Below are 12,941 nucleotides of genomic sequence, written 5' to 3' on the forward strand. Positions count from 1 at the left end.
GGCCCTGACACCCACCTACTCATGGCACCACACTCACCTCTGACCCATTTTAGCTTCACTGTCACCCTCAGTTTCATAGCTGCAGAGAGAGGGCACGGAGTCAGAGGAGGCTTTAGTACCAGCACACCAGGGTTCAAATCTCAGCTCTGCTAGCCCCAGGCAAGTTGTCTGGGGAGCCTCCTGACCCTCGGTTTCCTCATCAAAAGAAGCGAGACATCTGGGTGCACTGGCTCACACTTACAGTTCCACCTACTCAGGAGGTTAAGGTGGGAGAATTGCTTGAGCCCAGAAGTTTGAGACCAGCCTGGGTAGGACTTTACCTCTAAAGGTGAAATAGGCTGGGCGCTGTGGTTCATGCCTGTAATCCCAGCACTTTGGGAGGACCAGGTGGGTGGATCACCTGGGGTCAGGAGTTCAAGACCAGCCTGGCCAACATGGTGAAACCCCATCTCTACTAAAAATACAAAATTATCCAGGTGTGGCAGCACATGCCTGTAGTCCTAGCTATTCAGGGGGCTGAGACAGGAAAATCACTGGAACCCTGGAGGTGGAGGCTGCAGTGAGCCAAGATGGTGCCACTGCACTCCACCCCAGGCAAGACAGAGCAAGACTCTCATAAACCTGTAGTCCCAGGTGGGAAGCTGAGCGGAGGCAGGAGGATTGCTTGAGACCAGGAGTTTGAGGCTGCATTGAGCTATGATCACACCTGTGAATAGCCATTGCACTCCAGTCTGAGCAATAGTGGGATCCTATCTCTAAAAGCAAAAGAAAAGAATGGTTGCTGGGTGCGGTGGCTCATGCTCATAATCCCAGCACTTTGGGAGGCTGAGGCAGGTGGATCACCAAGGAGTTCGAGACCAGCCTGGCCAATATGGTGAAACCCCATCTCTACTAAAAATACAAAAATTAGCTGAGCATGGTGGCAGGCATGTGTAATCCCAGCTAATGGGAGGCTGAGGCAGGAGAATCACTTGAACCTGGGAGGCAGAGGTTGCAGTGAGCTGAGATTGCATCACTGCACTCCAGCCTGGCCATGGAGCGAGAGTCCATCTCAAAAACAAATAAACAAAAAAGAATGGTTACAAATAAATGTACTCTGCAGGGTGGTCCTGAGGAACACTGACTGTGTTGGAGAACATCTGATTTAGGGTGTGGGGTACACGGGGCTTTCAGCTGCTGGGCTACTGTAACTAGGTGTGAGACTGCAAAGCCAGAGGCACAGGAGCCTGCACAGATCTTATATGCAGCTGTTGCAAGGACAAGTGGGCCAGCTGCCGACACAAGCGTCCAGAGCCATCCCTCTGCCCAGCCAGGCAGGTGGGAGGCAAAGAGTGCAACTTGATTGATCCAAGTATATACGTCCATCCACTGACACTTAGTGGAGGTGTTCCAAGCAGAGGGCAGGCAGGAGGGCAGCACCAGCGAGGGCTCCTCAAGCATTGTCATCCCAGGCCTGCAGGGAGGAGAATGGAAGGGTTTTTAGGCAGGGGAGATACAAAGTTACCACAGTCTGTATTTTAGGAGCATCCCCTACTCTGCAGAGATGGGTTAAGGGGAGCAGGATTGGGATTGGGAAGTCATTGTGGCTGGGGAGAAGACAGGGCATAGGCCCTAAGGGGAGAGGGAGGAAGGGTCTGGGACGCTGCCTGTTTCTGACTGGGTCACTGGGTAGCAGGGAGCAGGGTCTTGGGTGTGGTCTGGAACCAGAGGATGTGCATTTGTGGTCATAAAGCTGGAGGAAAAGACTCCAGGGCCCTGGGGAAAGTCAGTGCTTGAGGTGTGGATAGGAAATTTCGGTAGAGGGCTCAGGGGCTCATGAGGTCAGGAGGCTCTAGACAGAGCCCCAGAGCCACCAGAGGAAGAGGAAGATGAAGGAGCAAACAGAAGGAGGGGAAGGGGGCAGGAGGTGCAGCTCCTCCAAGAGAGGTGGCAGCAGGGACAGGAAAGATGAGGACAGAGCTCCAGGGAGGCCTGGGGTTGGCGGAAGGAGCCTGCAGTGTCTGTGTGTGGGGGTTCCTAGGCTGGGGATGGGAGGGTGGAGAGGTGGGAGGGCGATGGCCAGGCGGAGGCCGTTTGGATCTCTGTGTGAGCTGCAGGGGACCCCCTGGGCGCCGGGCCCAGGCCAAGGGCAAGATAGGAACCGAGTGCAGGGGCCGATGTGAGCTCCCCGCGGGAATGTCCGGGTGTGGACGGCCTTGGAGTCCCGTGTGACTCCAGGGCGGCGAGGGTGGCCAGGACCCGGCGAGGCCGCTGGGGGCTGTGGGGCGTCCACGTATACGGGCCGGGCCTGCAGACCCCGTACCTGCCAGGCCGTAGCGGCCACAGGGGCCCAGAAACGCCGCCGCCAGCGGGCCCCTAGCGGAACTTTATCCCGACGCGGCGCGCGCTGTCGCGATCCGGAGCCGGATGACGTGGCAGGGCGGGGCCTGGGCGGCCGTGGCGGCGGCGGCGCGACCGAGCATCCTGGCGGCGTCCGGCCACCGAGAGGTAACGGCCGGGCCGTGGGCGGGCTCGCGGGGAGCAGGGCCGGGCCGGGCCGCGTTCTGCGGGAGCCGAACCCTCTGGGTCTTCGCCGCCGCCACCCGGAGCGGGATGCGGCCCGGAAACTGCGCAGGGCTGGCCAGCTGGGGCCGCACGAGAGGCGCCGCTGGTGAGGGGTGGCACCGCGAGGGGAGAGGGACCAGCGTGAGGACCGGGTGTGGGTGAAACGCTGTGTGAGTACGAGCCCCCGGAGGCTGATGGTGACCGTGAGGGAGCGAGCCCCGGAGTGTGCCGGCGACGCGGCGAGTGTGAGGAAGACGGGGGTATGTGTAGAAAGGGGAACCCCAGGTGCGAGGGTGACCGGGACGCTGAGTGCGCGGGCCACGCCGCGAGGGTGAGACCGTGCGACGGTGGCCCTGAGGGGGACTGTGACTTCAGGACGGAGAACCTGTGCTGTGTGGCGGCCGCGGCGGGGCACAGAAAGACGCGGGTTCAGGACCTCAGAAGCCCGGCTTCTTGGAGCTGTCGCAAGAATGACGATTATCATTTTAAAATCAGCCCATTGACTTTAGAGAATGCCGCAAGGATTTGTGGCGTGCTGGGGCCTGGAGCGTTGGGCTGCTGGCGCTGGGGAACCCTCGTGCCCCCGGTGATTATGGCTCTTTTGAGCGTCCCTATAGCCTGTCATCTTGTGTGACTATCTCTTGTTCTGAATGTGGGGAGACAGACGTGAAACATTCTGAAAATCCTTCACTGGGCTCTAAGCAAACATGTTGTGTAATGGTCAATATAAATAGGAAGTCAGGGTGTCGGCGAATACGTTTTTGAGTACCTCTTGTGTGCCCTGAGCTTTGTGACACAGTTAAAAAGAATTCAGTGTCTGCCCTTGATGGGGGAAAAAGCCAGGGCCAGCTCAGCTTGCAGCGCGACACTTGAGTGCCCAGCGATTCGGAGCTTATCTCTCAGAGCTGCTCCCAGATTTCAGATCCGGGAGCAGCAGACTTGAAAGGCTGTGACTGCTTCCTGACATCAGTTCCACCTCTTTTTGGTGGCGATGAGGCCCTTTGGGGACCTGCCCAGGCTGCCTGCATTACTCAGGTCCCACGTGTGCTGCACCGGTGACTTTTGCTTCCCAACTTTCAGAACGTCATTCAAGTCGTTACAGTGGGGTTTCTTTTCCTGGCAAGTATGTGGAAAACCACCAGCCTGATTTTCTACTCTCTTCCTCCCCTTGTCCTCCTTTCCTGCCTGGCCGTGGATGTATTTTTATTGCTTATACCAGTTTTTGTTTCTGAGACGGAGTTTTGCTCCTTACCCAGACTGAAGTGCAATGGCGCAATCTCGGCTCCCGCAATCTCGGCGCACCGCAACCTCTGCCTCCTGGGTTCAAGCACTTCTCCTGCCAGTGCTGGGATTATAGGTGGGAGCCACCGCGCCCGGCCGCTTATACCAGTTTTATGATCTCCATCTCCCTGGAATTTCTTTCTTTTTCTTTTTTTTGAAACGAAGTCTTACTCTTGTCCCCAGACTGGAGTGCAATGGTGGAATCTCAGCTCACCGCAACCTCCGAATCCCAGGTTCAAGGGATTCTCCTGCCTCAGTCTCCCCAGTGGCTGGGATTACAGGTACCTGCCACCATGCCTGGCTAATTTTTGTATTTTTGGTAGATATGGGGTTTCACCATGTTGGCCAGGCTGGTCTCGAACTCCTGACCTCAAGGGATCCACCAGCCTCGGCTTCTTAAAGTGCTGGGATTAGATTACAGGTGTGAGCCACCACGCCCGGCCTCCCTGGAATTTTTTAGTAGAAGAAATGTCCTGACCTTTGTGCTGCCTGCTGTAGTCTCTAGGATGTAGATTCTTTCCTAAAAGAGTTATGCAAACGGTGCCCACGGGACCTGGGGCCCCAGAGCTGCCTAGACATGCATGATTTAATGTGACAAGGCCAGTTCTCTGACAGGTTTGGGCTGGCTGCTTCAGTCATACCCACCCTGTGGGTGTCATGGGACCTCAGTAATTAGGACTGCCCCTGCCAGGCATGTAAAATTTAGATTTTGCAAGGAAATATCATTCTGCTGCTTTGTTGGTTCATTTTTAAAAATTATATATATGTGTGTGTGCACATACACACATATATGTATATATTTAAAATCAGCTTTCTCAGGTTAGAAGGGTTCATTTTTTAATCAGTTCCCTTCCACTCTTTGTTGCAGAGATTACGTGGCCAAGGCAGACAAGTGGAATTAGGCCTTGCTTCAGGGGACTTCATTTCCTTCTCATTACTGGACCCATTTATGAGGAGGTAGCTTGTGAAAGTGTGATGTGCGTGTATTTCTTGACAGGTGAATATTGTTGGCTGTCTTCTGTTCATTTTCTTTTGTGTGATTTACAAAGAGTTTTTAGGCCTGGCACAGTGACCCTGTAACTCCAGCACTTTGGAAGGCTGAGGTGGGCGGATCACCTGAGGTCGAGGGTTCAAGACAAATCTGACCAACATGGAGGAACCTTGTCTCTACTAAAAATACAAAAATTGGCCAGGCATGGTGGTGCTTACCTGTAATCCCAGCTACTCAGGAGGCTGAAGCAGAAGGATCGCTTGAACCCGAGAGGGGGAGGTTGCAGTGAGCCGAGATTGAGCCATTGCACTCCTGCTGGGGCAACAGGAAGAAGACTCCATCCCCCCCCCAAAAAAGTTTTTATTTATTTTTATAGGTGTGAACACAGTAAAGAGAATGGCTTACACATAATTAAGAACTCTTTTTAGTATTACATGTTAAATAATACTAATTTATTATAAAAATAAATTATTTATTTATATTATACCTTTTCTTTTTTTTTTTGTTTTTTTGTTTTTTTGAAATGGAGTCTTGCTCTGTTGCCAGGCTAGAGTGTAGTGGCGCAATCTCGTCTCATTGCAACCTCTGCCTCCTGGGTTCAAGTGATTCTTCCGACTCAGCCTCCCAAGTAGCTGAGACCACAGGTGCGTGCCACCATGCCCAGCTAATTTTTGTATTTTTAGTAGAGACGGGGTTTTACCATGTTGGCCAGGATGGTCTCAATCTCTTGACCTCGTGATCTGCCCACCTCAGCCTCCCAAAGTGCTGGGATTACAGGCGTGAGCCACCGCGCCCGGCCTTATTACATCTTTTTCAAAAGAATAATTGTGATTTTTTTTTGTTTGTTTTTTGAGATGTGGTTTCACTCTTGTTGCCCAGGCTGTAGTGCAATGGTGCAATCTCAGCTCACTGCAACCTCTGCCTCCCATGGTTCGAGTGATTCTCCTGCCTCAGCCTCCCAAGTAGCTGGGATTACAGGCATGTACCACCACGCCTGGCTAATTTTGTATTTTTAGTAGAGATGGGGTTTCTCTATGTCAGTCAGGCCATCTCGAATTCCTGACCTCAGGTGATCCATCTGCCTAGGCCTCCCAAAGTGCTGGGATTATAGGCAGGAGCCACAGCGCCCAGCCTGTGGTGGATTTTAATTAAGGATACTTAACAATGAGGTTGTTAAAAACAGAGAAAACTGAAGCCATGAAGTGAGGCTGTCTTACCTACTGTGATTGGGAGCTGAAATATCTCGAGTCTCCTGGTTTCCTAAGAATAATGGGTCACATAATTTTAATTATTTGATTTCATTATTTGATTAAGAAAAAAGTACAATAAATGTATTTTTTTTTTTTTAAGTTTAAGCATTTAAAAAAACGAATGCAGGCCTGGCATGGTGGGTCATACCTGTAATCCTAGCACTTTGAGAAGCCGAGATGGGAGGATTGCTTGAGACCAGCTTGGTCAACATAGTGAGACCTTCTCCCCGTCTCTTTTATTTTTGAGATGGAGTGTTGCTCTGTCACCCAGGCTGGAGTGCAGTGGCAGTCTAGGCTCACTGCAACCTCTGCCTCAGCCTCCCGAGTAGGTGGGATTACAGGCGCCCACCACCATACCTGGCTAATTTTTTTGTATTTTTAGTAGAGACAGAGTTTTACCATCTTGGCCAGGCTGGTCTTAAACTCCTGACCTCATGATCCACCTGCCTCAGCCTCCCAAAGTTTTGGGATTATAGGTGTGAGCCACCGTATCTGGCCTTATTTTTTGGAAAACAAAACAAAACAATAGAACATACTAATTCGTATAATTGTGGACAATATATAACTCAGAGAGGTGTAAATAAGAAAAAGTCTCCTGTGTTTTCACCATAGTTAAGATTTTGATTCAAAAAGAAGTAATAAAAGCTAAAACAAAAAGATTTTGATTAAACCAGAGGGGGAAATAAAAATATTTTGATGTACTTCTCTGTGATATAGCAAAATATGTTTTGATCTTCAGCTCCATTTCCTAGCATATAACTCCTAAACTACTTAGACCAAAGTAATGTCTTTTTGTATGCTGCTAAATTGACTGGTGGCTGGCAGCCCCCAGAGAGCTTCAGGATGGGGGCTGGTCACTGGAAAGACCAAGTCAGGATTAGAGGGTTGAGACTTTGAGCCCCACCCCCAACCTCCGGGGAGGGGAGAAGGGGGAGGGTGAGGTTAAGCTGATCACCAATGGCCAGTGGCTTAATCACTCGTGCCTATGTAATGAAGCCTCCATAAAAACCCAAGAGGCTGGGGTTTAGGGAGCTTTCGGATAACTGGACACGTGGAGGTTACTGGAGGGTACTTCTCCCTTGGAGGACAAGGAATGCCTGTGATCCTTACTCCATGCCTGGCTCTGCACACCTCTTCAGCTGTATCCTTTTAATAGCTTTTCTAATACATCAGTTAAGGTAGGTAAGTGTTTCCCTGAGTTCTGTGAGCTGCTCTAGCAAATTAATTGGACTCAAAGAGGGGTATTGGGAGCCCCAACTTGAAACAGTTTGGTTTTCAGCCCCGATTCCTAGCATATAACTCCTAAAATACGTAGAATACTGTAATTCCAGCTACTCAGGAGATTGAGACAGGAGAATTGCTTGAACCCAGGAGGCCTGGATTTGCGCCCGGTGTCCTGTGGGGGAGGGGTGGTCTTGTGGGATCTGATGCTGTCTCCAGGTGGACAGTGTTAGAATTGAACTGGAGGATACTCAGTTGGTATCCCCTGGGAGAACTGATTGCTTGTTAGTGGGGAACCCCCCCACTCCTGAATTTGGTCACAGAACTCTTCTGTGTTGATTGTTAGCATTCGAGAGTACACAGTAAAAACGGTTTTGAGTTTTTCTAAACAGTCTCAATAGCATTTTTTCCTCTCGTCATTACAGAATTTTTGATTTTAAATCTAGTTTGTAAAACTTCCTTTGTAATTGAACTTTTTCCTCCATTCATCTCATTGTTTTCTGATGTAATGGAATTGTGATAAATTCATTTATTCCAAAATTTCTTGTGGCAGTTTCCTGGTTAAATTTTCATGGGGAAATTTTAGTGGTCTGTTCAATTCCTTTATTATCTGGTGCTGGAGACTGCAGGAATTTTTTTTTTTTTGAGACAAAAATCTTGTCTTGTCTCCCAGGCTGGAGTGCAATGGTGTGACCTTGGCTCACTGCAACCTCTACCTCTGGGGTTCAAGTGATTCTCTTGCCTCAGCCTTCCAAGTAGCTGGGATTACAGGTGCCTGCTGCCATGCCTGGCTAATTTTTATATTTTTAGTAGAGACAGGGTTTCACCATGTTGGTCAGGCTGGTCTTGAATTCCTGACCTCAGGTGATCCGCCTTCCTCGGCCTCCCAAAGTGCTGGGATTACAGGCATGAACCACTGTGCCTGGCTGGAAGTTTTTTAAATTAAAAAAAAATTTTTGTTTTTGTCATGTTGCCCAGGTTGGTCTTAAACTCCTGGCCTCAAGCCATCGTTTTACATCGGCCTTCCAAAGTGCTGGGATTACAGGCTTGAGCCACTGCACCCAGACTGATGTTTTGGATTTTTCTGTAGAGACTGAGTTTTGGCATGTTACCTAGGCTGAGAGAGATTGATATTGTGTGTGATCCTCACATGGCAATTTCACTCTGTCTTGTTTTTTCATTGCACCTGTAACTAATTGTAAATACCAGTTTCTCTTATCAATTGGATAAAAATTTAGGGAAAAGGATAGCCAATTCAAAAGGGTGATCTGGTAGAATTTTGATGACCCTCTCATAATGCTTAGCTGGAGGTAATGTCTTAATTATTGGCTTCTTGAATCAGCGATTTTCATTCCATTGTTGCAGAGGGTCTGCATATCTACTCTGAGGACAGCATAGACGTGTCTCACACAGGTATGAACTGTTTTCGGAATGTATGTAGCTACTGTTGTCATTAATTAAATGCAAATTCTTTCAAAACCAAGTCTTAGCAGCTTTTTGCCATTATTTATTCTCCTTTATCAATTGTTACCTGAAGAATAAGTACTGTGACAGAAAATATCTGATGTTAATATAGGCAGTTCTCTTTCTTCCCACCCTCCCACGCTCCCATCCATCCATCCATCCATCCGTCCATCCATCCATCCATCCATCCTTTTCTTCATTTTGTAGAGACAGAAAAGTTGCCCACGCTGGTCTTGAACTCCTGGCCTCAAGTGTTCCTCTCTCCCATCCTGGCCTCCCACTGCGACTGTCCAGATGTTTTACTTGTATTTTTCGTGACCTAGTCTCACTCAAGTGCCCAGGCTGGAGTGCAGTGGTGCAGTCTCAGCTCACTGCAACCCCTGCCTCTTGGGTTCAAGGGATCATCCTGCCTTAGCCAACTAAGTAGCTGGGATTACAGGTGCTCTTCTCCATGCCAAATTTTTGTATTTTTTGTAGAGACAGGCTCTTGGCATGTTGCCCAGGCTGGTCTCAAACTCCTGGGCTCAAGTGATTCCCCCTGCCTCAGCCTCTGAAAGTGCTGGGATCATAGGTGTGAGCCACTGTGTCCGGCTTGACATTTTTACTTTTAAATATTTTATAATCCCATAATACATTGCTACTATTTTTCCTTTGGGTAGTCAGTTATATTCTAAAAATATATTAAAAGAGAGCAAAAATGTATTTAAGAAATAGTTACCTAGTCTATGTGTTATTGCCCACAGCTGTTCAATGTTTTGTTCTATTTTTTCACTTTTTCCATTTTGAGTCTTTTGGTTTTTATCTCACTGCTGAATTCCACATTTGTTTCCACATGCTGTTCAACGTTTTCATTAGAGCCTTTAATGAAACACAATGATTTGGCCCTGCACGGTGGCATATGCCTGTAATCCCAGCACTTTGGGAGGCCGAGGCGGGCGGATCATGGGATCAGGAGATCAAGACCATCCTGCCTAACATGGTGAAACCCCATCTCTTAAAAAAAAAAATTCCTTGTTTGATGTTTCCATTATCTGGGTCATCTCTAAGTGTGGCCCTGTTGATTACTTTGTCTCTTGATAGTGTGTTGTTTTTCTTGCTTTCTAAATGTTGTTTGTATCTTGTTACTGACTGCCGATACAGTATGTGGAGCAGTAGAAACTGAGGTATGTAGTATTTATTTTGGGAAGAAGTTACAGCTCTTCTGTTGCTAGACAGTTTGCATGGGAGTTTGAACTCCCAGTCAGGAGACAGTTGTGTTTGGGTTTTATTGTTGCTGTGGTTATGTTAGGTGCACCAGTGGCTTCAAATTCCTCTTGTTTTCTTGCCAGATTACAGTTGGTTTGCTGGAGGGAGGCTTTTTCTCAGTGGTTATCCTGCATCCATACCGTCAGCTTTGTTTGTTTGTTTATTTATTTATTTATTTTTCTCTTTTCCCCCTCCCCCCATCTATTAATTTTTTTTTTTAGAGAAAAGGTCTCACTTGGGGCCAGATGAGGTGGCTCACTTCTGTAATCTCAGCACTTTGGAAGGCCGAGGTGGGTGGATCACCTGAGGCCAGGAGTTGGAGACCAGTCATGGTGAAACCCCATGTCTACTAAAAATATAAAAGAATTACCCAGACGTGGTAGTGCATGCCTGTAGTCTCAGTTACTCAGGAGGCTGAGGCAGGAGAATCACTCAAACCCTGGAGGCAGAGGTTACAGTGAGCCGAGATCACACACTGCACTCCAGCCTGGGTGATTAAAAAAAAAACAAAAAAACAAAGGAAAAGGATCTCACTGGGTCATCTCGCTCTATCACCCAAGCTGGAGTGCCGGTGGTGCCATCATGGTTCACTGCAGCCTCCAACTCCTGAGCTAAATCTTCCCCCTCAGCCTTCTGAATAAATAGCTGGGGCTACAAGCGTGTGCCATCATGTCTGGCTACTTTTTAATTTTTTTCTTTAGAGATACGGTCTTTCTATGTTGCCCAGGCTGTCTCAAATTCTTGGCCTCAAGTGATCCTCAAGTGTTCCTCCAGCCTTAGCCCCCAGAGTAGCTGAGAGTACAGGTGTGAGCCACTGCATCCAGCCACTCTCACTCAGATTTAGGATTTGTCTGTGCACCTATGCCTCAGTCACAGTCTCAATGGGGGACTGCTGTTGTTTGTCCCTGGGTGCTTGCTAACCTGGTGGTAGGGAGCAGAGGTTTCTCTGTTGTCCTGATTCACTGTCTTAGGGAGGCCCTGTCTGTTTCCTTGGGTCTTGGGAGTGGATCTTTCTGGGTCTTTTCCCAGAAGTAACACCCCTTTAGTGGTCTTGTCCAGAATTTCCTACTCTTCCTCCAGGCATAGAGGTTTGTTTTTTCCTTTTATCCTGCCCCAGCTGCCTTAGGAGTGACAGAGTTTGCTGTCTTTTCCCAGGGGTTTATGGCTTTTATTCTCTAGAGGAGAAGGGTATAGGTTGGCCTTGGTGTTTTTCCTCCCATAAACCAGCACTACCAAGTGCAGTTTTCTCAGGTTACCTGCCCAGTATTTCTTTTGTGTACCCATTGAGGTCTGTAGAAAAAACCTGAGTGTCTGTGGCTCTTACTAACCCACACATGACATTTGGTAATTTGTTAAAAATTTACCTGAATTCTTCTGATTCACCTAAATGGTGGTCTCATCTCTCCCACTACCACAGGTGAGCCAGACCTTATATCTTTTTCTCCTTGGAGGTGGCTGTCTTTCCATCAGTTTCAGTCTAGTTTGTTACCCTGTAACCTCAGCTTTCTGATGGCTCAAAGAAAAATTGTTGTTTGCCACTGGAGTGGGAATGATGCTATCCATCCTTGGGTGGAAGCTAGAAGTTGAGGACTTAGCTACTTTTTTTTTTTTTGAGATGGAGTCTTGCTCTGTCTCCCAGGCTGGAATGCAATGGTATGATCTTGACTCACTGCAACCTCTTTCTCTCAGGTTCAAGTGATTCTCCTGCCTCAGCCTCCCAAGTAGCTGGGATTACAGGCACGTGCCACCACACCCAGCTAATTTTTATTTTTAGTAGAGATGGGGTTTCATGTTGGCCAGGCTGGTCTTGAACTCCTGACCTCAGGTGATCCTCCCACCTTGGCCGCCCAAAGTGCTAGGATTACAGGCGTGAGCCACCATGCCCAGACGGACTTACCATTTCATACTGGCTTTTTTTTGTGTGGGGAGACAGGGTCTTTCTCTGTTGCCCAGGCTGGAATGCAGTGGCATGATAATTGCTCACCACAGCCCTGACCTCCTTGGCTCAAGAGATGCTCCCACCTTGGCCTCCCAAGTAGCTGGCATGTGCCACCACACCTGGCTAATTTTTATATTTTTTGTAGAGATGGGGTCTTTCTGTGTTGTCCAGGCTGGTCTTGAACTCTTGGGCTCAAGCAATCCTCTTGCCTCGGCCTCTCAAAGTGCTGGTTTACAGGTATGGACTACTGTGCCTGGCTTAATTTTTTCTTATTTCATTTTTTGTAGAGACAGAGTGTCCCTATGTTGCCCAGACTACTCTTGAACTCCTTCCTGGCTTCAAGCGATCTTCCTGCCTTGGTCTCCCAAAGTACTGGGATTATAGGTGTGAGCCATCATGCCTGGCCTTATTTTGTTTGTATTTTTTGTTGTTTGTTTTTTGAGACAGGGTCTCCTTCTGTCACCCAGGCTGGAGTGCAGTGGTGTGATCATGGCTCACTGCAGCCTTAACCCTCGTGAGCTCAGGTGATCCTTCCACTTCAGCCTCCCGAGTAACTAAGACTACAAGTGTGTGCCACCATGCCCAGCTAACTTTTATAGTTTGTTGGTATAGACAGGGTTTCACCATTGCCCAGGCTGGTCTCCTGGGCTCAAGTGATCCACATGCCTTGGCCTCCTAAAGTGCTGGGATTACAGGTGTGCACCACTGTGCCCAGCCAAGGTGAAGTTTAGATGTGGAGAGGAGGTAAAGGATGGCCCTAGGGTTGTAGGTGTGTCCAAGCCAGCCTGAGGCTTAGTCATGTGCCTTTGGGAGCTGCTAGGGTTACATCACAGTTTTGCTCATGGGTGTTTGGCAAAGAGGTAGGAACTTTAATTACTCTAGCCAAGGACAGGCTCTTGATAACAATTGCATTTTTTGTTTTTTAAACAGAGTCTTGCTCTGTCACCCAGGCTGGAGTACAGTGGCACAATCTCAGCTCACTGCAACTTCCGCCTCCTGGTTTCAA

General features: G+C 48.7%; 1 protein-coding gene and 1 long non-coding RNA gene across 43 annotated transcripts in view; one reads left to right on the forward strand and one right to left on the reverse strand.

Annotated features, from left to right (window-relative positions):
• LOC128930321 (uncharacterized) overlaps window positions 1-2,408 on the reverse strand; it is a 9,166-nt gene extending 6,758 nt beyond the window's left edge. For all 4 annotated transcript variants that reach the window (XR_013530105.1, XR_013530107.1, XR_013530106.1 and 1 more), the window contains exons 1-3: window positions 2,303-2,408; window positions 1,374-1,453; window positions 38-79 (exon numbers count right to left, since the gene is read on the reverse strand). This is a non-coding gene — a long non-coding RNA (uncharacterized LOC128930321). The remainder of the gene's footprint in view (window positions 1-37; window positions 80-1,373; window positions 1,454-2,302) is intronic.
• Window positions 2,409-2,416: 8 nt separating this feature from the next.
• SLC7A6 (solute carrier family 7 member 6) overlaps window positions 2,417-12,941 on the forward strand; it is a 36,230-nt gene continuing 25,705 nt past the window's right edge. For 3 of the 39 annotated variants that reach the window (XM_078357540.1, XM_078357543.1, XM_078357554.1), the window contains exons 1-4: window positions 2,417-2,487; window positions 4,009-4,106; window positions 4,694-4,822; window positions 8,653-8,700. Coding sequence is in view for 10 of the 39 variants with exons in the window: in XM_078357530.1 (XP_078213656.1) it covers window positions 2,593-2,650; window positions 4,694-4,822; window positions 8,653-8,700; window positions 9,892-9,914 (258 nt within the window). In the remaining 29 variants the exon portion in view is untranslated. Of the gene's footprint in view, window positions 2,805-3,406; window positions 3,668-4,008; window positions 4,107-4,691; window positions 4,823-7,094; window positions 7,249-8,652; window positions 8,701-9,891; window positions 9,915-12,941 lie in introns of those variants that run through there. The other 36 variants (XM_078357539.1, XM_078357541.1, XM_008986114.5 and 33 more) reach the window with 23 other exon arrangements.

The sequence above is a fragment of the Callithrix jacchus genome, chromosome 20, assembly GCF_049354715.1.
Source record: "Callithrix jacchus isolate 240 chromosome 20, calJac240_pri, whole genome shotgun sequence".
NCBI classification, from domain to species: Eukaryota; Metazoa; Chordata; class Mammalia; order Primates; family Cebidae; genus Callithrix; species Callithrix jacchus.